The sequence below is a fragment of the Barbus barbus genome (genome assembly GCF_936440315.1).
Source record: "Barbus barbus genome assembly, chromosome: 20".
Lineage (NCBI taxonomy): Eukaryota > Metazoa > Chordata > Actinopteri > Cypriniformes > Cyprinidae > Barbus > Barbus barbus.
This window is the reverse complement of record NC_136748.1, coordinates 2,029,619-2,054,101: the sequence shown is the minus strand read 5'-3', so window position 1 is coordinate 2,054,101 and position 24,483 is coordinate 2,029,619. Positions and strand designations below refer to the sequence as shown.

The following is a 24,483-nucleotide window of genomic DNA, read 5'->3' as shown; positions in this document are numbered from 1 at the left end:
CTTACCTTTGCTAACACAGCGATAAAGAACAAATGAAAACAGTACAAATAGCTAATTATTTTACAGAGATTAAACATTTACTAACAATTTACCAATGAAAATTGTTTCAAACTAAACTTTCACCAAATTGTTTTTTTTTATCAGCGTAGAATAGCCCTGTTTGTACAAACTTGTTTCACACAGGCTTGCACACTGTAAAAATAATAATAAAGTTTAAGGCAACCAGCTTCAGAAGATCGAGTTATTTTTTGTAGGAGAACGAGTTCTCAACTTTGTGTTGTATAAACTTAAAACAAGTTGAGAACTCAAAAATCTGCTGAAGCTGGTTGCCTTAAACTTTTAAATTTGCTCAATTTTTTTTTTTTTTTACAGTGTAGGCAAGTTTCACTCCACACAAAGTCCCACACCATTGCGTAAACGTAAAAGAAACCAGCAGCACATGAAACGTCTTTCCAGACGACAAGATGACGACAGTGAACGGGTTTTAAGATAGAATTCAAAACCTTTATTACAAAAATAAGTTACACTCACCTCATTTTACAGTATAAAAATTTATTTGCTGGAATGCAAAAACGTTGTTGGCCACCAACAATAGTTTAAAACTGCTCACATATCTTTTCAAAAGGTTGCAATGTTACAGCTTTATTGAGAGGGAGTTAACTGTGTACAAAACCGGTTGAATGGTTCGGTCACCTGCTTGCTAAATATGGAATATAAACTGAAGCTGCAGTATCCCTTTTTCCACAAAAACCAGTTCATCTCTTGCCTGCAAACGAACGCAAGCCTGGCGAGCGTTAATATCGCTCGCCTAAAGTCATGATTGATTATAAAACCTACATAATTCATTGCTCTTCGACTGGTGTTCGCCGTCCAGCATTGGCAGAAAAAAGGACACTGCAGGGCTTAGCAAATGCAGCGGATGCATTTGTGATGTTTAAGCCAATACAAAAGTAACATTTTATTCCAAACTATCATACAATCATACACCCAGTAACTACATAATCTGAAGAAGCAAGGCAGCTAATTCAGTTGAAAGGAGGATAAAAGCAGGGCTTGTTCCAGCTCATCATATGAGATTCATTTGCATGCCCAGTTTTACTGTTTGCAATGTCAGAGCAGCAGCGGATTGACTATATTACATTAAGAATATCTGCTGCCCTTGTGCATATTTCATAAGAAACAAGCCCTGCTCCTATGCTTTGACATGTCCCTATTTACAGTACAGGCAGGGCAGTTGAATCCTCTCTACTGAGGTAGTTAACCGACCCTTAAAAAGACAAGTTCTGAAAAGAACCACGTTCCTGGAATGCCTGACTTGTCCACGCGAGGCGGTTACACCAAAAACCGGCAGATGTTCTCTAGCCGAATCCAAGCGCTTTAGGTTAACATGGACATTCCGACAATAAAATTGTAGTTAGCACAAAAATATACATTAGCATCAAGCTCCTCTGAGCCACTTCAAGCGCAGGAGTAAAATAGAAAAAGAAAAAAAAGTGCAAAACACATCTGAAGTATGGGGATCCTTGAGAGTCTGAACTTCAGTTCCACAATGTGGTGAGTTTAGACTATATAACTGGGGGGTAGTAGTGAGTGGGCTTATTTAGACGGGCTCCGAATGGGGAAACTGGGTGTCCAGGGTTTTGACTTGAGAACTTTTATGGTTTGTCGGGGGTGGCAGTATAGGAGATATGCAGGCTGGAATATCATTGGGTCTTTGAGTTTGCTTTAACCTTATGAACACTGGGAGCATCCGGTGTAACCCCATACAACAAGTCAGTCTTCATACTACCTGGTCAGGACCAGCCTCGACCCCCTTTCCCTGGTAAAACAAAAAACACGCATGCTTTATTCACACAAACGGCAGTACAGAATCAGGTTCATGCAAGACCTTCACAACAAAAGCGCAGGTGATGGTGAAAATTCAGTTATCCGAGTCATCACAACATGAGACGTCAGTGCCGCAACAAGCAGCTGACATCAATGCGTGAGCTAAAGCATGAGCATGTCCAGTCGCAGGACTGATTTTGCTGAAGTGCACCTGTTACTTTCACCATTAAATCATTACATTTAAAACAAGACAGGGTTTGAGATGCATTTACGGCGAAGCCTGGGAGACAGAATATTTACAAAATAGTGACAATGACTTTGCCCATGAAGTTTCCTAATGAGCCAATCTTTAGACTAGTTTTAGGATTATGATGAGTGTTAAAAGAGTTTTAAAATCCTCTATTTTGACCTTTACTGGCATTAGTGTTCATAACTTTATTTCCGTAATTCATTTGAACCAATAGATAAATGCATAATACCTCAAAAGCAACATTAAATATTTGGACACTTAAAAACATTTACAAGGAAATACTATTTTAGTCTTAATTTACACATTTACTTCAATCTGTAAATCCTTCCCAATTGTTTTTCCATTTATTATTTTACTGGTAAGTTTACATGATGTTTTTATGGAAGCCCGTTTCTGCCACTGAATAAAAAATAAAAAAGGTAATCAACTTTTTCCAGCTCACAATTCTGGCTTTTTTTCACATAATTGCGTGGTTATAAACTTGCAATTGCAAGACAAAGTCTGAGAAATAAAGTCAGAACTGCGAGATATAAACTTACAATTCTGACTTTTTTTTCCTAAGAATTGAGTTTATCACAATTCTGAGCAAAAAAGTCAATTGTGAGAGTAAAAGTCACATTAACCTTTTTTTTTTTTATTATTCAGTTGCGGAAACTGACTTCCATATGATTTCAAATTCATCCTTTTGTCCGAGTTTGTCAAAAACATGCTAGGGTTTTACCCAGTTTTGCATTTAGAGTCTAATCTGCTAAAATGGTTGTTTTGATTAGGGAAAGGCACATCTAAGCCATTTCAGAGCAAATTCTAGTCCTGCACCAAAATGTTTTTTTTTTTTTTACCAAACTGATATTAAAAGGTTTTCATTTTGAAAATCTGAACACCAAAAACAAAGTTAAACAATCAACCACAAATCATTTAACAACCAACACACTGACTTGTATTTAAACATTTAAATGGTACTTCTTAAGACTTCTTAATAATATATATATTTTTTAATCTATTTTGTTGAAACATTTAAAGAAGGGCTGGAAAATGGTGTGCTGAAAACAGCATAGATGTCAGTTCATCAAAATGAAGGTTGATAAATTACAAATCTATGTTTACCTGGTGCAGTTTATCCATGTTTTGTGCATGAAATAGACACTAGCACAGTCAAAACGGAGAAGCGCTTATTAAACATCACCATTTTGGTCAATGACTTCTGCTCTCTAAAGTGGTTTTAGCCAATACTGAAAATTAACTATGGTGCATCACCAGCAAATACTCAAATATAACACCTGAACAAGACAGATGTTTAAGCTATATCGCTCAGACCCAAGCACAGCTTGTGCTACAGTTGAGTACTTCTTGAAGACATTTTGCATATGCAGAAGTCAAAAAATAAATCAGTGTACATAAGTGCGGTGAATTTCCAGGAATGAAAGAGCAGAAAGTGCAAACCTTTGGTCCGTTTCGTCCACAAGGTGCCTTGCATATGTAAGCAATATGAAAAGGAGGGGAAGGAAAAAACAAACGCCCAAAACATGTATTTTGATCACTATGTCCTTTGTCAAATTTGACTTAAAATGAGTGCACATCTAGCCTAGAGCGCTTCAAAACCTCCTGCCAACACTCCAGGAATGCTCCACCCACACATCACGTACCACTCGACATCTCTGCTGGACGCCTCCTCTGGACCCCCGGCCGCCTCGGCTGGACCCCAGACCCATGCGCTGAGAGAAACCGGCCCGTCCTCTGCTGCCGGTGGAGCCGCGGCCCCTGGACAGTGTGGGGCACCGGGCTCCTCTGCTGCCTCTTCCTCTGACGTGAGCGTGAAAGTCATCGTAGCCGTAGTAGGGGTCGTCGTATCCGCCTCTGTAGTTGTGATAGTCATAGCCGTAGTAATCGTAATAATCTTCATAGCTGTAATAGTCGTGGGGATACGAATAACCTCCTCTAGGGCCTCGTCCTCTTGCTCTCGTCGGGGGATGCATATGCGGCGGCCCGTAGTAATAATACTCATCATACCTGAAACACATGCACATGTTTACAATCCATATACAACCATTCAAGTGTCTGAGTGTATCAGCACTGGTTGGTCACATCTCAAATCTGAAAAAGACTCGAGAAATGGCCGTGTAAAGCTGGAAAAGTGGGCATGTAAAGGGGAGACAACAGCAAATAAAAGACCTACAACACTTACACACTATGTGTGACCCTGGACCACAAAACCAGTCATAAGGGTACATTTTTAAAATTGAGATTTATACATCTGAAAGCTGAATAAATGTTAGGAGACAACAATATTTGGCCGAGATGCAGCTATTTGAGAATCTGAGGGTGTAAAAAAAAAAAAAAAAAAAAAATCTAAATATTGAGAAAATCACTTTTAAAGTTGTCCAAATTAAGTTTTTAGCGATGCATATCACTAATCAAAAATTAAGTTTCGATATATTTATGGATCTTTACTTAATATCCTAATGATTTTTGCCATAAAAGAGAAATGTATAATTTTGACCCACACAATGTATTGTTGTCTATTACTACAAATATAACTGTGCTACTGATGACTGCTTTTGTGCTGCAGGGTCACGTATAGGAGTAATGATTATTAAAATGTGATTGAGAAAAACAGCTGGGGTCACTTTGCTATATTTGATCCATTAGTCTTTTTTGGCTCATATAGTCTAATATAGTGAGAATATGGAGGAAAAACGGTTACATTTTATTCTGAGACGCAAACTAAACAAAAATATGCAATTTGGTGCAGATGCTGACATTTATATGATGAACCTCTGATGCTTGTAATGCAAATCAATGAGATCTTTATAACAGTATAGCACAGGGTTTTTTTTGTTTGTTTTTGGTAAACCCCTGTGCCAATAACCCCCCCCCCTTGTTTTAATGCATGTACGTTCTTACAGTACATAAGCATTTTTAAAGGTTCAGATATATATATATATATATTAGGGCCGGGACTCGATTAAAAAAATTAATCTAATTAATTAGAGGCTTTGTAATTAATTAATCGAAATTAATCGCATATAAATATTTGACCTGAGAACAGTGAGAAGTAAGTTTTTTTTATATGGATTTTTAAATTTCCCATCCACAGGGCCAACCAAAGCGGTCTCATCAGCTTCTTTGTCCATGTTCACTGTGGTTTGTTTTTGGCTGTTTCTCAATATGCGTTCTTCAGCGATCTTGCGTCCTTGTGTTCTCGTTAACCGTCGAAGTTCAGTTCCAATTCTCAAGAACGCAAGTACAGAGGATGCATGAAAGTGCCCGGATATGTTCTTGAAAATGAGGATGAATCGAGTGCAGACTTGAGAGAATCGAGCCGTTAGAAATCCCAGAAAACGCTGTGGGTGGCCGGTGTACGGAAGCCTGTAAGCTTTAAAGTCGCTCTCACAAATACTTAACGGCTCTTCAAGTTGAAAGTAAACATTTATCCTTTTGTTTTGGTTAATTTTAATAAAGTTATAAGACCCGGAGAAAGTCTGCATTTTTATTGGCATATTAAAATGAATCTTAACAGTAAAACATATAATGCTGTAAAATAAAACAATACAATTATATGAAAGTAATATCTATAATAGTATGAAATGTTTTAATAAGTTATGATATGACATTTTGTAATATTTATTGTTCATTGGCCGTTTCTTATGCTGAGACTATGCGGTCAGTTAAGCAGGAATGCAGTAAGTTACATCTCAGTTCTCATAACTGTGCGTTCTGTGTTCTCGCGTCCTTCCGAGTTTGTTCTTCCAAGGAAGCTTGCCAAGACTAGGGCTGGGTATCGTTCAAAAAATTTCGATATCGATACCGATACCTTGAGTTCGATACCGGTTCCTGAACGGTACTTTTTTCGATACCAATTTTATAAAATCAGTTTTAATAAGATTACATTATCTGAAAAAAATATTTTGTTTTAGCTTGTTGATATTTATACAGACTCAAAGTCTCATCTCCTGAGCCACTGCACAAAGGAACAAAATATATCCAACACAAATAAATAAATAATTTTAATAAAGTTCAAATTGTTTTCAGTTTACACATCTGTTAGGCTACGTTTACATTAGTGCATGTTCATTTTAAAACACATAGCTCAGACAGAATCATCATTTCTAGGTTGTTAAAGACTTCAAGAAATTTAAAATCTTCATCCACTTTCATAAGTGGGTGTTTTATTTTCTTTCACCACATGTTTTATTGTTATTAAATTCTGGTGTAGTATGTCTAATTATTTGAATGCATAAAAACAACTTAGTTTATTTAAATTTATTCTTAAAATAGCCTTATGAAATGTTTTATTTTTCCTCAGAAATTCTGTGTTCTGTATCTGGTTTTCAAATGAAGACATAAAACATTAATTTAATTTCTCTTTAAATTATTGAAAATCAAAGTTTATTTATTTTGGCAAACAAAGGGAGGTTACTATTAAAATTAAAACATGGAATAACTGTTGTGTGATCATTACTAAAAAAAAAAAAGTTTTAATAATTTTAATAGTAGCCTAGTAGTAGCAGTATGTACTGTCTGCTGAACAATATTAATACCGTTAATATTAAAACCGAACTTTTATTTTGACGGGTTGCCTGGAATACCTTTACAGTTCTGTGTGTATATGAGATGAGTTAGTTTTACTCGAATCAAACGGTAAAATGCTCATGAAGTGACTTTCAGAGCAGGTCTGGAGATGTTGTTCATGTCCTCATTAAGTTAGGCGGCAGACGCTGAAATGACCGCGAACGTCACGCGAGCTTCAGTCTGTGTATAATAAACAAACCGCGCGATTTAAAGAGCGGACTGCTCCGTGCGCTTTCGAAACGCTCTCGCGGAGGTCAAACACTGATCAATCAGCACCGCGTCGCTTCTAGTCAAACACACCTAGTGCTGCAGGATTATTGGCTCACTGATGTGATGAGATTAACCCCTTAGGTATCGAAATTTGGTACCGAACGACAAGACGTTTTTCGATACTCGGTGGTATCGAGGCAATTCGGTCGGTGCCTAAAAAGTATCGAACTCGATACACAGCCCTAGCCAAGACCGGTCTCCACGAACGCAAGTCCGTTCTGACGCTAGTTGGTGCTCCAGTATAATCGGTCCGTCGAAACTCATCCAGTGAGAAACGTTCCGCGGTGCAAAAATAAGTGCGATTAAAATGCGTTAAAAAAAATTAACGCGTTATTTTTGTGTAATTAATTAATCTAAATTAACGCGTTAAAGTCCCGGCCCTAATATATATATATATATATATATATATATATATATTTATTTGATTATCATACATAGTTTATGAAGAATTTTTTCATAAATTAGAAAAGAAACATTGAGCTCAGAAACTTGTCTGCCCCGTGACTTTATCGATACGGAATCACTACATTATATTTCTCAGAAACGAGGGGGTAAAACTCCTGTTTTTGAAGTAACTGAACCCAGCTTCAATGTGTGTAGAGTACTGATGCGCGATATACCGGTACTGGAAAAATACCGGTATATATTATATTTCAAACGGTACGATATCATAATTTTGCTCAATTCGGTATTTCATACGCTGCAGTTGCAAAATGCACCTGTAGGTGGCAGTGCTTCCCAAATTGCTGCGCAACCGGTAAAATGTGACAACAGAACAACACGATGGATCAAACAGATTAAACTCTATCAACGCACCCTAAATTAATAAACAAAGAGAACAGTAGAAGTGAAATATGGCATTACTTTGGATACAAAACACCTGACAAAGGTGAACGAACTGACCTTACTGCACCTGTATGCAAGCGTTGCTATAAATCATGTGCTTCCACAGAGACAACACATCAAACCTTTTTAAGCACTTGTCGCTTGCTCATCCTGATCTTTTCAGGGGAGTGCATCATTAATAAATTCAGATTTAATTTGAACTTTTATTTATAACTGATCAACGCTCATACAGATATGATACAGTAAGATCAAACGTGCATGTGAGACACGCTAGAACCAGTGAAGTTTTGGTCATATAATATATACACTTGCATTTCATACAATCGAATATTAATTGGATTTGAATTGAGCAATAATTTTGCTATATTCATTGTAGTATCAATGATATGAAGGGAATAATAGCAGCCGAGAGAGACAGAGAAATAATGTGATTTTGAATATTACTTTGACTGTTAGAATAACACTTTACAATAAAGCAACATTTGTTGCCTTAATTGCGCAACCTTAGTTGTATTTTTTTCTACAAACTCAGTCAAAATGTAACCTATGTTCCCGGTAGGTCAGACATTTTGTTTGCACTGAAAAGATAAGATTTGAATATATTTTCATCTTATTACTTCACTTAGCCTATTTTTGTTTCCTCCAACATCAAAATGTAACCCATGTTCCCTGTAGGTTTTTTGTTAGTTTGATAAAGTTATTAAGATATGAATCTGTTTTTATTATTATATTTAATAAAACTGTTCTAAATTCACTTCTCTTTTGAGGCTGGTTATTTGTCACCTATGGTATCGATTTAGTATCGATACCGAGGTATTACATTCTGGTATCGTACCGAAGCCAAAATTATGGTATAGAGCCATCCCTAGTGTAGAGAAAGACACAAATGCAGATAAAAATCACACGCAACTTCCATCTCTCTCTCTTAAAATAATTTATATCATAAAACAGCTGACTAATATTAAATGATTTGCAACTTTCATTTTAGCTCGTTAAACTGACGCTTCAGGCTGGAATTCGAGAGCAGCTTCTGTGAACGGTAAACCTTTGATTTGATTGGCCATCTCAGTCATTTTGACGTTGACGAGCGCTATTAGACCACCGAGGCATTGTTCTGATGCGCCTCGTACGTGCAGCGGTCGCACAAATGGTTTGCCAGAGTCACGCGCATATGTAGACTAGCGCAGGTTCATTCTCACACTTTAATAGTATTTATAGATCCTAATGGGCTTTGTAACTATGAGGAATGATTACCTCAAAATCTACGTTGGTATGCAGTTTTCCCTGTTGCTCGCGTGCCAGTGATTATCCCTCATTTGTTATGCCATAGGTTGCCAACCCCTAGTATAGCAGATACTTGCATAAAATGAAATTATAAGTAATAGTGCATTAGTTACTATGGACTTTTGCGCTGTATTTTAATGTCATTTTTAGACCTCGAGAGCATTGTTGTGCTATATTTCTCCATGTGTGTTCATGGGGAGTTAGGTATGTGACAAAGCTCATAAATCGCCTTACATTTGAGTTTTAGCAGCTTGTCTCTGGGCCTTTCGCTCTTTCCTTTTCTGATCAGGTGGTTTTGCAAAGACGATTTCAATTTGTTCCCCTTCCAAATCCTTCCCGTGCATTTCAGCTAGAGCCTGCAGAACAAACACTGGTTAAAATCTGTGCATAAATGACCAGCAACCTCTCAAATGATGCAGAGGAAGAGATAATTACCTTAACAGCACTATCTCGCTCTTCAAAGTGGATGAAGGCGTAGTCTTTAAGCTTTTTAACCCTTTCCAGTTTGCCAAACTTACAGAACGTCTTCTCCAGAAGCTCTTCCGTTACTGTGCTGGCCAGGTTTCTTACAAAGAGGACTTTGACCTACACAATACATGCAAACAAATATTATCAGTATAAACTTGACCATTTATAATTCAAGGCTCTGCCATCAAATCTCATTTAACACACAGGGAACACATTTTGCATAAAGAAAAATAAATTCTCATTCTAACTTCACAGCTACACAGATAAATCAACCTTAAGCTGCTTGACTAATATCACCACTATATATTTCATGCACTTACATTAGTTAGAAAGTCTTCTCTAATTACTATAATGCTAAATACAAGATTACAAAATCATTTTAAGTCATCTACAGCTGACAGTTTTATTTTTCTTCATGTCTTGCATGCCTCTCACTCTCGAGACACGTGAAGTTTGGTAGGCTGTGTTTCGTTATTACTCATCGATAATTTGGGAATGTAATCTTTTGTGACTTGTGAAAACAGACTGCAGATTTAAAGATTTAAAAACATCAAGTCTGAAGACAAAGCCATTCGTTTTTTTTTATTTCTCAGAATTAAGGAATGTGATACAATATGCAACCATGCAAGTGAACAAACCCACAGATAGAGATGATCTCAGGTGAAAACTGACATGCTAAATTCAGAATTGTGGGGGGGGTTTGGTATCATAACCATATTTCCAAAAAAACATGTATACTGAGATGCATGTTATCATGGAATAAAATAACTCATCAATATATAAAATTTGGGGCTTATCGGTACCCACACCTAATCTATTGTTGCACTAGTGCTGTTCGTGGAAAACAACGTACCTTAGCCATGACTTCAGGGTCGGGGTCTTCTATGGGATCGGCCCATTCTACCGTCACCACATTCCCCCAAACCTTCACTTTGCCGCTCATTAATCTACGCCGCGCCTGGGCTGCCGTTTTATGATCCTCGTACTCCAAGAAGCAGAAGCCGCGATTCTTCTTTTTGTCATCAGGCTGATGATATAAGATGACGTCGTTCAAGCCCTCTGTTGAGATTGAGGATAGAAAATCAGGAAAACTGACGTGTTTTGACAAATAAATCAAACACTTGCCTCTTCAGTTAATCAAAAAAGCCCTGACAAATTCACCTCAGACATGCAGTTCTTTGGAATATAGTTTCAGTAATAGTTTCAGTTTTAGACAAACCATTGGTGCAGAAGTTTTTCAGAAAATTACGAGTAATAATTTAATGTTTTGTAATTACTGAATGACAAATGTAATGCTTCATCACTACTGACAAGTTTATTTTTACTTTATTAGTTCATATGACAAGAAATAATAAAATCTGGTATTTCTTATGGGGTAATTTTAAAGCATTGTGAATGTATCCATGTATCCATCCTAACCCACAAGCAAAAACTAAATTTCACATTAAAAATTATTGATATTTACTCAAAATGATGAACTTACGATCTAAACAAATCCTCATCAGAGAGCTCATGTTTTTATCATTACTGTAACAAATATGACCGACCTCTATCCTAGAAAAAAAAGACCTCTTTCTTATTTGAGAAAAAAAGTGATTTAAGATGAAAGCTGAGAAGTTTCTTTGCTTGACATTGTCGCTAAAAACAATTGTTGATTTTCATGATAATCTGTAAAAGCAGCGTGTCAGTCCGTTTCTAATGCACACATATATACGAGCATCTCAACAGTTAACACCACCAACTCTTACCAGTAACTTTGGCAAACTCCTCCACGATCTGCTCCTTAGTTTTGCTCTTGGGGATGGACCCCACAAACAGACGATTGTTGGCAACAGAGATGCACACACCGATGTGTTTCCCAGGGCGAATTTCATTGTTGTTACACTGCAGGAAAGATTACAATCAGAATCCAAAAGACCGCAGGTGGATAGAAACAAGCAGGCAATCACTTACGAGTTTGACGGCTTGCTGAGCAGCCTCTTTAGTGCAGAAGGTGATGAAGGCGTATCCTCGGTTCAGCCCGCTGAGCGGGTCCATCATCAGACGCAGATCCCAGATGGGTCCGGCTTTCTCAAACAGAGGGACTAGCTCATCTTCAAAGAGATCTCTCGGGATCTTTCCCACAAAAATCTATGAGCATTTGAGGAAACAAGATCAGCCACAATATACAGAGTGATGTCCATAAAAATCTTAATGAAATAAACATTAAACTGTCAGCTGACTCTTTCCAAGCAATTACGGGTCTGTGAAATTACCAAAAAAACGAAATCTCACTACTTTCTGGGACTGTCGTCTTTTTGGTTTCACTATATTTTAAGTTTTCCTCGTTATAGTGTAATTACACAATTAAGCAAGTAATATTAACAACAACAACATGTACTTACTATAGAGTTATGGGTAAGATTTGTTTTAGAGTTAGTTGCTTGTAATTATGCATAAGTACATGTAACATGCAATAAGGACACTGTACAATAAAAGGGTTACCAATTTTTGACAACACTATTCTGATAGTCCACTTTAGACATTCTACTAACAGTGAGTAACTCTGCAACTCCATGTCAACTAGCAGTCATTAGAGTATTAGTAGACTGTCTGCTTAATATCTTCTAACACTTTATTTTGATGGGTCCACAACATACAACATACTGACTATGAGAAACTTTACAAGTATGTCAACTCATTCTACTAACCCTAAACCTACCCTACTGAGAGTTAGTAGACATGTAGTTACAAAGTAATGAGAATTAGTTGACATGTAGTTACAAAGTTACTTAGTTAGTAGAATGTCTAAAGTGTTTTTTTAAGGGCAAAATGTGCCACCTTGTATTGATTTCCAGGGGCATTTTTGCCTTTTGAAGTGCAATTTTTAACCTTATTAAATGCATGTATCATTTCTTGTGTGCAATTCTTACGTTTAATCAATCAATTGGAATAATAAGATTTTATAGGCGATTACAATCAAATTAAATCAGAATCAACAAAATGCATTTTTGCTCTGCACCAGCTGCTGCAACTAAAGCAGCATTTTGATGTATTTATACTAGAATTACAACTTCAGAATTCTATGAGATTTTTATTTTTAAATGGTAAAATGAAATCAGATTTTTAAATACTTTAAATTTGAACTCAAAACTGGCAATTCAAGAGTCATTGAGTCATTCAAATCAACTGATTTTTACAAAACTGATTCATCTTTATGAATGGATCACTGATTTGTTTAAAAATGCTGATTCATTCAGGAACCAAATACTGTGTTTACACAAAATGTATACATTTGTAGACTGTGCACGAGTTGACTACTACTTCAGCAATTAATTGACTAGTTAAAACACTGCAAATTAGTTCCCCTTTCCTGCAGTAGGCAATAAAGAAATATATTGTCAATCACCTAAAACTCACTATGCAAATGCAAGCGATGGCACTGTGGACATGACATTGATATGATGCCGTATGCTTTAAGGTCAAGCCAAACGCAATACTTTCATTATTTAGCAGTCTAATTTGGGTTTTTATGCAAGCTCCATTTGAGTGTTTAAATGAACTGTCTGAGAAGTAGATGACATACAATGCATTTTGACAGCTTCAAAACAGAATCGAACCCTAGTGCAGAATAAAAGACATCAGTCACTCACACAAACGACTACAGCACTAACCTCTGTGCCGACGGTGGGCTGAACTCCAGCATGGGTCGACCCTGGAGGAGGACCGCCATACTTGCGCTGGCCTGTCGTCACATCAAGTGTATAGCCAGTTCTCTCCAGCAAAGCCTGTGAAGTAGAACATAAAAACACTTGACTGACTGCCAGACAGTTACTGGATCAACAGAAAAGAAAGCAGCAACACAAACAGCTATATAGAACGAACAATAGACAGACATGCAGAACTAAAAAAACCTGACTGACTGGCTGTATAGACTTACTTTGATTTTGGCCTCATCTGGTCCTTTAGTGGAGTCTGACACTTTGGTCCCCTGTTTCTCCCTCTGCCTGTACGTCTTCATCACTCCACAGAGGAAGGCACTTTTATTCTGTTCAAAACATTAGCAATGGGTGAGCAGGTGTGCTTGTGCGCCTACAAGTGCATGAAATAAAAACCAGGGCTCGACAATAAGGACAGATCAGTGGCCCGGGACAGCTGACTACTGCATCATAAACAGCTGAAAACCAGATGTGTGTCAGGATATTAGAGCTGTGCATTAGACAAATGACAGAAAAATCACTCACTGCCTTTAACTTTAATAATAATTCATTCATATTTCATTTATGCATTGAAGATTGTTATTTTACATAGGATTGCATTTCTTTGCCTGAATATTAATTGAAAAGCTTCAATCATTTTTTGTTGGCGAATTTAAAACATTTCACTAAAACTACATTTCAACATTTTTATCTCAAATGTTTGTAGTAGTACATTTATGCATTTAGCAGATGCTTTTATCCAAAGCGACTTACATTGCATTCAAGTTACAGTTTTTACATTTTATCAGCTCTTGCTTTCCCTGGGAATCGAACCCATGACCTTGGCGTTGCTTGCGCCATGCTCTACTATTTGAGCTACAGGAAGGCTTAGTAGTATGTTTATTTAACGCCATGTTTTCATGGCAAAAATAATTCATAAAATACAAGTAAAACAAATACAATAAAATCTAAAATGTTGGTATCTAATTAATTGTAAATTAATTGCACATCGAATTAGAAATGACCTCTAAAAGGCCATTTAAAGCCATTATTGTGATTTTAACAGTGTAATAATTGATATGCATAATTGATAATTGATATAAATGGGAAAAACATCAAATAGACATTACAAAAAAAGAGCTTTAGAAAGGCAATTTTTATTTTATTTTTATAATGTTTAAATTTTGGGGTGAACTATCCCTTTAGTTTAATTTTTTATTAAAATGGAAATATTAAATTATTTTTTAGCTAAGTGATACTCTAAAATAAGAAACAAACTACCAGTAGATGATAGCAAATGTCTGAATAAGTCATTGATTCGTTCATTTGTTCAAACGGCTGATTCAGGAGCACACAGAAAGTTACAGATGCATACTGCGGTAGTAAAAACAAAGAATTTTATAATATATGATTTAGGTACCTAACATTGCACGACCAAAATGTTTCAACAACTGCAATTTGATTTTATACAATAGTAGTTCAATAAAAATAAAAAAAAGAAGTTAAAATGAAGTGACTTACATTTTAGACACAATATTGACTGTTTCGCTCAATTTCTCTGATGAAAATAGCATCAAAGCCACAGCAGAACTATTTTGTGTCTCCGAGCAACACAGCAGTGTCTCGTTATGGAACAAATCATTTTTGAATGAATCAAGTGAGTCAATGATTCAGTTACCCATTCATAAAGACAGTAGTCACTTGCCTCGTTTCTGAACGAATCAGCTGTTTGAATGAATCTGATGACTGAATGACTCACTCATTCAAACAGTCATTTGCCGCCACCGACTGGTTTGGTTTCATATTCAAAACTATCATGGCATTTTCCCCAACATTTCTTATAAAAATATCTTATAAAATTCCTTATGCATTCAAAATGTTGCAGTGTAAATGCATTTATGGCACCGCAGCTTCATCAAACAGTCTGTGTAAATACATCTAATGCTTCTTCAGATGCAGCTTCTGTGTTTCCTGCGGTAGAAAGACGGAGTTTGTTGATACTGATTTCATTTGAATGGTAACAGCTCTACAGTTTATTATTATGCTAACTGAATTAATTGAAACAATGTAAGAATTTGATGTGAAAGATGACATAATAAAGTTAGTATAAAAAACATAAAATAATAAAAAAAAAGAATTTCAGAAACAGTGGGAAATGACATCTTTGTTAAATACAGCAACTCCTTGTCAGTTAGTCGTTACTTCTACCTCTTTTCTAGTCACAGACCACTTTACTTTGAAAGTTGATAAATGAGAGAACATGTTAACTTTGTCCAGATTGGGGGAATCGTAATGTTTACATTTTTTTTTTTTGCATTAAAAAGTATAGATTTTTGTTTGTATATACTGTCAATTATAGTTTTTAGAAAGAAAATCGGAATCGAAAAAAATCGGTATCAGTAGGTGTCACTTTCAAAAAAAGAAAAAAAAAGAAAACCGAATCGATGAAGAAAATTGCAATCGGTGCATCTCTAATTTTAATCCATGCACCAAGCTATTTTAAGTATTATGATTCACAGATCTCAATTAAAGCGACATAAAATAAACAATGAGCACTAAAGACAGGGCTCTCAAGTCTCACGCATTCACACGCTCTCATGCACACCTTGTATTTCTCACGCTGAGATGGGATAACTTGTCCCGCTATATATACACAATTAATAGACGAGGGTAAGTTTTCTGCCGAGTTCATAGCCGTCTCAACTTAGAGTTAAATGCCACCTACCAGCCAATCAGAAATTAGTATGTTGTTGTTTCCGTTTAAATTACGCGATTCTGCCGCAAGCGCGTTCCTTACTAAGCAACATGGATGCACGCGCACACGGATAAATTGGAAGAGAAAGATCCGATGAATGCTGCAGGTAACCCCTCCATTTATTTTTAATATTTTCCAATTTTATGATTCCTGGACGAAATCACTTGCCTGTGAAAAGATACTGAGAGCTGATGGGGATGCAGTCAAAAAAAAAAAAAGAACTCCAACTGCTTTGCAACCAGAAGCTTTAACTTAGCTTTGGCTTCCTGAAAGACAAATACATCCAAATAAAATAAATTTTATATATTTAAAAAAAGGATCAAAAATACAAAGAAATGTGGCCCCAAACATGCCAACTGTACAGCAGTGCTGTACTGTACACACACACACACAGGTTTGCAGAACTTGTCCTGAGCATGTATGTCAAGGTGTGTGTGCGCGTGTGTGTGTGTGTGAGAAAGAGCGAAAGAGAAAGAGTACACATTTAAGCTCATGTGTGTTTTGTTTCTGTTGTGTTTGCTGCACATTTTGATGCCATGATGACAGGGGTAGGGGGCTCCCATATAAAGCACTGTGGCTTCCCCACTCAAATTCAGATGCAGTGTGTTTTCCATGGTGGGTTTGAACAAAACCAAAACTAGAAACAGTTTGGCTCTGGATGGAATGCTATTGGATAAAAGCGTCTGCTAAATGACTAAATGTAAATGTATTATCTATCATGACAGTGCTTTATGTGGGAGCCCTCTACCCCTGTCATTAGGCATCAAAATGTGCAACAAACATTTACAACAGCAAAACAAAACAAAACCAAAGCTGAAATGTGTACTCTCTCTCTCACACACAGCTTGACATACATGCTCAGGGTAAGTACTGTTATCCTACTGTATGTGTGCACAGTATGTACACTGAGTACTGCTGTTCGGTTGGCTTGTTTGGGGCAAAATTTATTTTTATTTTTGATACATTTGTATTTTTAAATGCATAAATCTTTTTATTTTATTAGATTGAATTTGTCTTTCATCAGATTTACCAGATGTTATAATTTCTATTTGTGCTGGTAAATTATGAACAATAGGAAAAATTGAACTGCTAGCAAAAACGTGGGTGCTGCAAATATTTGCGTGGCCCCTCCCCTAATCCCACTCCAATCTTTTGCTATAACTTGAGAGCCCTGTAAAGATAAGCAAACATGTCCTTATAACCAAAGAAAGTGTGACTGTTACGAAGCATCAGTAAAGCATTACCAAAAATAAACTGAAACGCAAGCACTCTCAGTATTCGGTGCGCGACTGCATTAGTTTGGTCTTCTCAAACATACCTGAACATGCGACAGGTCGCTGTCTTTAAACTGCAGGAGAACCTGCAGTGCACCCTCTTCATTGAACTCTTTCAGAGCTTCAATCGCTCGATCATCGAGATCGCTGTGAGACACGAGTCCTGCACAAAAACACATACTTAACACTTCAAACTGTTAATACATTCACCTTCACTGGATGTTATCAGACACAATTTTAAAATCCAGATGAAAGACACGATCTGAACTACTGCAGTGCTTTCCCCAATTGATGTCATGTGTAATTTGACACAGTAGAGCAGAGCCATTGACTGCATCTCATAGACACAGCGCTTTATGAGGGTTAATCATCTAATCACGAGCAGCTGCTGTCATTGTTCCTGCATGTGTGCATTTGGCAGCGTGCTTCCTCTGACGCCAGACAAGGAGAACTCGTGTTGGCGGTTTGATTTGTTCTTAAGTTTCAGATCACAGTTCATGCAAAATAAGTAATCAGCTTCCAATATTCACACTTTTACCTACTTAAACCATTACTGGCTCTGTCGATATTATATGACACATGGTGAGTGTTTACAAATAACAGCCATTCATGGCATTACAGTAACATACATTCAACAGGACAACACACTGGCTTTAATGATCTGTTTGCATCAATAACAGTGTAACAATTTCAGAAAGGGATAGTTCACCCAAAATGTGGTTTAACATTGAATAATGTGGGCAACAAAACTATTGTTGGTCCACATGACTTCCATAGTATGGAAGAAAAAAATACAATGGAAGTCAAAGACCAGAAACTGTTCGTTTACCCATTCTTCAAAACATCATCTTTCGTGTTCAGCAAACTAAATACATTCATACATACAGGTGAGGGCGAGTAACTGACAGAATTGTAATTTTTGGGTGAACTATCCCTTTAACAGTTAGACAGCCCAAAATACAGGTGTGTATTCATGCGTTTTCATCCATTTCAACCATTTAGACCTAAAAAATCCTTAACGTATAACCAAAAACTATACTTAGTTTTTGAACAGGTGTATACATCTATATTTGGTTATTGGGCATTAGTGCCAGTAGTAAAGTAAAATAAAGGTTTGCTGTAGCTCAAACAGAATACGGTGCTAGCAATACCAAGGTCATGGGTTCGGTTATGAGGGGAAAAAAAGGCAGTGGCTATTTACACAAGTGCAAATAGCAATGGATTCTCTTTACACTGTTAAAATAGCAAGATTTTCTGCTATTTATATTACTTATTGCAAATAGTGGCAATTATCTGCACCTCAGTATTGCAGTAAATTATAAAACAATACGCAATAATAAAGTATTGAGTGTAAAATATAATTCCAATTCAAATTATTAAATGGATGCCACCTTACTGGGACAATAAAGCCCTCCCTACACCGACACTTTTTCAACTTTTTGATTATTTCCTTAATTTTTGTTGAAAAATGCCTATCCGATGCGATATGAGATTACGTCAAAAAGCACGCACCTAACCATCTACACCACTGAAACTGATGTTTAATGAGCGTCTTTATTCAGTGTTGACTGTCCCAATCACACGTTAGTGGGCGGAGTTAGTGTAGATAGCCTGTGCCAACAAGGGGGGCTATTTGCACCTAGTGTAAATTAAAGTCACTTTGAATACAACATCCAGCAAATGCGTAAATGTTTAATATTCAAAGTTGTGAAACGTGCCACTAACAAACTGCACAATACATAACTGAAGGTTCTTTACTGGCATTGATGGCTCCACAATTTAACATCCACAGAACCTTCCAAATCCATAAAAGGTTCTTATAGTGGAAAAACATTCTTTAGATTATTAAAATGTTCTACTAACACACTCAAACAAAAATGGTTCTTTTTATTCAACTCTTGACTGAGAGGTCCTTTGGGGAACCAAAAATGATTCCTCCATTCCTCTGTTTCAAGCATGACTGTAAACACCCCCCCTTTTGGAAGCTTTATTGCAACATTCAATCGTATGAAGATGTGTAACGTCTCACCTGCTATGTAAATCTCATCTAGTTTGACTGCAACTTTTCTAGGTAAGCCGGCGTCTAGTAGCGTCTGGAAGTGCTCTGAATGGGTAACCGCCACTGAAGACTCCACTGGTTCATCCGTACCATTTCCATTTATATGCTCCGTGGCCATGTCTCCGGGACCTGTGCAGATGTAAGGGACAAATTAATCCAAAACTGGGTCAAAGTTGAGCGATCTGGAGCCTGCCGGCTGTCTTCATCACCACGGAAGTAGAGAGATGCAGAAACACTGCAGGACAAACTTATTTACTGTAAGCTGTGTTTAATGATTATAAACAGTATTTGTTTACTCCATTATTATAATGCAATATGCATGCAGTATTTATTAGAATACAGATAATCTGTCAAACAATCATTTTGCCCCAAGGAACGAATATATTATGCCGTTTGGATTTTTAAATAACAGCCATTCTTAAGAATCAAATGAGAAAGATTTAATTAAACATCCTGAAACAAAATAATTAGCAACCATTACGACTTTAAAACAACCTTGCATGATTAAACATATCATAAACATGACAAATTGTTTATTACTCTCTATATTCTTAAAGCACAGCTTTTAAATTGATCATAGCTATTAGGCAAGTCAAAACACAGAAATAATTAAATTGTTAATGCATATCAATTATCACACTAATAAAATCTGTATTAGTCAGTCCTAAAAAATAAATAATCAATCTCTAGTTTTTGATCTCATAATTGGAGATTACATGGGATTTTTACACATTAAAACTCATTTCACATCACAGCAAGATTTGTCAATAAGTGACGGCAAAAATGTTGATGTCAAGTGAACATTACTATGTATTACTTCCTCATATCTCACTATTCACAGACAACTGTAAGACAAGCCTTTTCAATATATTGTGGTTTGTTTGAATATCACAGCCAGCCTGACAATGAGCCAATCATTGCTTTGGGGGCGGGGCAATCCATTCATCTAATCAATGGCAGAAAACATGCTTGATAACAGCCATTTCTGCTATTTAGTCTGGTGATGCTGGTGCCACAGAAATGACCCTTCACTTATCAACTGTAACCAGTTACAGCACTTAAAATATCCACTTTAAATTCATTTCATACTCTACACTTTTAAATCTAACATCTTGCTGCTGAAAACAACCCAACAGAAAGCATCATGCCCAGACTGAATCAAGCCCATGTACTGAATTACTCTGACTCCCAATAACTGTTCGTTTCTATAGCATCGATGTCATTACTGAACAAGTACTGTGAAAGTACCATGGTACAGAGATGGTCCTACATGATACCATGGTAATGAACGATTGCCACCAATATATCAGCTGCGTTTTGTCATATTGAGGCACTGGCTCACAGCACTGCCTGTTTTTTCCACCATAACCTCAATTTGGCCCCAAAAAAAATACAATTTACATTTAGTCAGATGCTTTTATCCAAAGCGACTAACAAATGATGGCAATGGAAGCAATCAAACCCAACAAAAGAGCAATAATAAGCAAGTGCTATGACAAGTCTTTCGATCATTTCCACAATCGATCGTCGTTTAAATTAATGATCAATTAATCGTTAACCTTAATACTGCAAAATGCGTCTATTGCAGTAGCATATAGTCACCGTCATGACAGGATCTGCAAATGCCACTCAAAACGCCAGCTTCCTCGCCCGAATGAAAGGGTTTTTAGTCTAAATAAAAGGCTAGTAGCAGGATCGTAAAATGAATGGATGTGATTACGATCATTTGATAAAATGAAGAGCGCGCTGTAGTTACGCACGGGAGCAAAGTGCCCGATATTCAACAACTATCTCGGGAAATTATAATTGAACATGACTTATTACTACATTTCAATACACTTTGTATGGTATCTGTTTTAATGTACTTTTAAAGTTTGGATCACATTAAAAGAGTAGTTTGTATATTATTTTCGTGTAAGATCCAGCCCCTTTGAGCATGAGTGCACCCCAAAATGAAACCGATTAATCGACAGCTTTTATCGATTACATCGCTTATCGGTCATTAATCGATCGCAGATTAATCGTTGACATCCCTAATTTACATATATTACATTATATACATCTCACGTTATCACGGTTTATTCTCTATAGTTTAAGAAATGGTAATAAAATATGAGAAGAACTCAGTTGAACTGTCAGAACAAATTGATCTTGATAATGTCAGATAGCTTTGATAGACAGGTGTGTAATGAATTCAATTTAGATAAAAACAATTCAGCTCAAACAATCATCAAGCAATGACTAATTTAGTTCAGTCTGTGGTTTTAAAAGGGCGCATTAGCAATTACTGAATCAACACTTAAGGAAAACATGATCAATTTGAGTGGAAATCCAGTGAATGAAAGAATGTTTGGGATTAATATGTGCCAGTTTACTTTATTTTACAATCCTCACTTACAGAAATGAACTATAGTGTCCTGCATCCACTAGTAAAAAAACTCATATATATATCTGGTGTCTGAATCACTTTTGGTTTGACTGTATAATATACACATACATAAAAGTAGATCAAATAGAAAGAGAATAGAGAAAGCTAGTGTTAGAGGTTTTTTAAATAACAAATATAAAAACAAACAGACCTAGATAAAACAATTAGAATTGAGAGTGCTGGAGGGTCCAATAAAGTACTGGGAAAAACATGTAATTACGCTTAATTATCATCAACAACATACTCAATCATATATAGAGCAACGTATCAGCACTCTCCAATTATCATATTAATAAATATGGCATTCACAGCATATTTATACTATGTCTTAAACGATATAATATGTACAATCAGCACCATGATCTCTCAGACCTCCACGTGTTCAGCTTGGGTCTGTCTGCACACTAAACACATCTCTGTCTCTAAACCAGAGCATACATCACTTCAGCAAATAATGTGACCGAGCCCGTGTATTACAGACCGTGATGTATTTCACTTCAGACAGCGGCCGGTGTGGATTCTCATCGGGCCGTGTCTCTTTGTTGTGTCGGATGCTGAATAACAAGGGCACACTCACTAGGCCACAACACAGTCTGCGCTCTAATAGAGCCTGTTCTCTTTCTGACAAACTACACTTTCACTGGAAACTTTAGTCACGGTTGGCTGTGTTCAGTGTGATTGACAGTGTGTGTGTGAGTGTGTGTGTGTACGTGTGTTTGGGGAGGAGGGGGCGACATCGTGTTTGATCCGCCAGCAAACAACAACAACCACACCATGACTTTACCACACTACTCCAACAGTGTACGAGCACAGAAAGCGAACAATAATCGGTGAATTCCGCCTAAATGTTTGAGAATGAGCCGCGTGCGCCGCCACAGAAGCCGGTCTACAGAAGCATCACCTCACCGCGAACACAACCGACTCCGCGCCGGAAATCTGAAGAGAACGTTCTCATACCTGTCCGTTAATATCTTGGATTATGTTGGGATAAATCCAGAGGGAAATGTACTGAAAGAGGATAACGTGGCCAAATCCCGCCGTGTCTGCTATCTCGCTCTTTTCAATAGGTCTGGTGCAAAATGGCGGCGAAACTCATGCCGCGGGACTTTTTTTTCCGCTTCCGGTTGCACGGGGTTTCTCACGCAGCTATTGGAGGGCTCACATTACAGCGACTGCGCTCGTTGCTGTCTCGCTACCTACTGAGTACTGCGCTGTATGCTGCTTACTGCTCACCGTTTTTAACTGAATACTGCACAAAATGTGTTGCATACCACCTAGAACTTTTAAAAAATAAGGTGTATCTCAAATCGCATGCTTATATGCACTATTCTATAAAGTTTTGTAATATAAATAGTGCAATTAAAACAGGGTCCCAAATGACACACTATACAGTATGCACTTATGCACTATGTAGTCAACCATGTAGTGTATGAATTTCATCAGTTATTTTGTCATTAATAATTGGAGTTAGCCCCTCCCCCTTCGGCACATAATTAAAGCTGCAGGAAGTGTTCAATATTCCACACTTAATGTTTTCGGTTAAGTGCATCATCCAGATATTTAAAGTGCACTTTTTCTTTTAGGAATTGTCAGTGTGAACACACTACTTGCACTATTTATGCTACAAAACTTCATAGTGCATAAGTATGCGATTTGGGATGATTCGGAAAGTGCCCTTCATGCATGTCACAGCTTTAATTAGTCTACATTTAAAGGGGGAGGGACTATCAAACTCTGATTATTAATGACTAAATAACCTTAAATAATTTGTTTGAGAACATAGTGTATAAGTGCATAGTGTATAAGTGCATAGTTTATAAGTGCATAGTTTATAAGTGCATAGTTTATAAGTGCATAGTGTATAAGTGCATAGTTTATAAGTGCATAGTGTATAAGTGCATAGTTTATAAGTGCATAGTGTATAAGTGCATAGTTTATAAGTGCATAGTGTATAAGTGCATAGTGTATAAGTGCATAGTTTATAAGTGCATAGTGTGTAAGTGCATAGTGTATAAGTGCATAGTTTATAAGTGCATAGTGTATAAGTGCATAGTGTATAAGTGCATAGTGTGTAAGTGCATAGTGTGTAAGTGCATAGTGTGTAAGTGCATAGTGTATAAGTGCATAGTTTATAAGTGCATAGTGTATAAGTGCATAGTTTATAAGTGCATAGTTTATAAGTGCATAGTTTATAAGTGCATAGTGTATAAGTGCATAGTTTATAAGTGCATAGTGTATAAGTGCATAGTTTATAAGTGCATAGTGTATAAGTGCATAGTTTATAAGTGCATAGTGTATAAGTGCATAGTTTATAAGTGCATAGTGTATAAGTGCATAGTTTATAAGTGCATAGTTTATAAGTGCATAGTGTATAAGTGCATAGTTTATAAGTGCATAGTGTATAAGTGCATAGTGTATAAGTGCATAGTTTATAAGTGCATAGTGTATAAGTGCATAGTGTATAAGTGCATAGTTTATAAGTGCATAGTGTATAAGTGCATAGTTTATAAGTGCATAGTTTATAAGTGCATAGTGTATAAGTGCATAGTGTATAAGTGCATAGTTTATAAGTGCATAGTGTATAAGTGCATAGTTTATAAGTGCATAGTGTATAAGTGCATAGTTTATAAGTGCATAGTGTGTAAGTGCATAGTGTGTAAGTGCATAGTGTGTAAGTGCATAGTGTATAAGTGCATAGTGTATAAGTGCATAGTTTATAAGTGCATAGTTTATAAGTGCATAGTGTATAAGTGCATAGTTTATAAGTGCATAGTGT

At 36.7% G+C, this 24,483-nt stretch overlaps 1 protein-coding gene across 4 annotated transcripts; it reads right to left on the bottom strand.

The window, feature by feature from the left end:
* Positions 1–479: 479 nt before the first annotated feature.
* On the bottom strand, positions 480–23,138 carry LOC306886315 (heterogeneous nuclear ribonucleoprotein Q-like). 4 transcript variants are annotated; one of them, XR_013785621.1, is made up of 13 exons: positions 22,665–22,788; positions 19,250–19,408; positions 17,265–17,383; positions 13,434–13,541; positions 13,168–13,281; positions 11,468–11,644; positions 11,263–11,398; positions 10,368–10,573; positions 9,482–9,631; positions 9,281–9,402; positions 3,721–4,084; positions 1,467–1,819; positions 487–1,052 (listed from the first exon to the last, which is right to left on the bottom strand). XR_013785621.1 is itself a non-coding variant. In XM_079443323.1 (12 exons), exons 2-12 carry the CDS (start codon positions 19,395–19,397, stop codon positions 1,781–1,783), a joined length of 1,683 nt encoding a protein of 560 aa, XP_079299449.1. In that variant the 5' UTR covers positions 19,398–19,408; positions 22,665–22,835; the 3' UTR covers positions 480–1,780. The 4 variants fall into 4 exon arrangements, 2 of the variants coding, with proteins under 2 accessions (XP_079299449.1, XP_079299448.1); XR_013785622.1 differs by having other exon boundaries at positions 1,697–1,819; positions 22,665–22,786; XM_079443323.1 differs by having other exon boundaries at positions 480–1,819; positions 22,665–22,835.
* Between the last annotated feature and the right edge of the window lie 1,345 nt (positions 23,139–24,483).

Excerpts from the sequence above, each read along its gene's own strand:
- LOC306886315 (XM_079443322.1), bottom strand. The coding sequence starts at position 19,397 with ATGGCCACGGAGCATATAAATGGAAATGGTACGGATGAACCAGTGGAG. Across the intron at positions 10,574-11,262 it reads GGAGTTTGCCAAAGTTACTG|AGGGCTTGAACGACGTCATC; the intron begins GTAAGAGTTGGT and ends CAATCTCAACAG. Across the intron at positions 9,403-9,481 it reads AGCGAGATAGTGCTGTTAAG|GCTCTAGCTGAAATGCACGG; the intron begins GTAATTATCTCT and ends TTTGTTCTGCAG.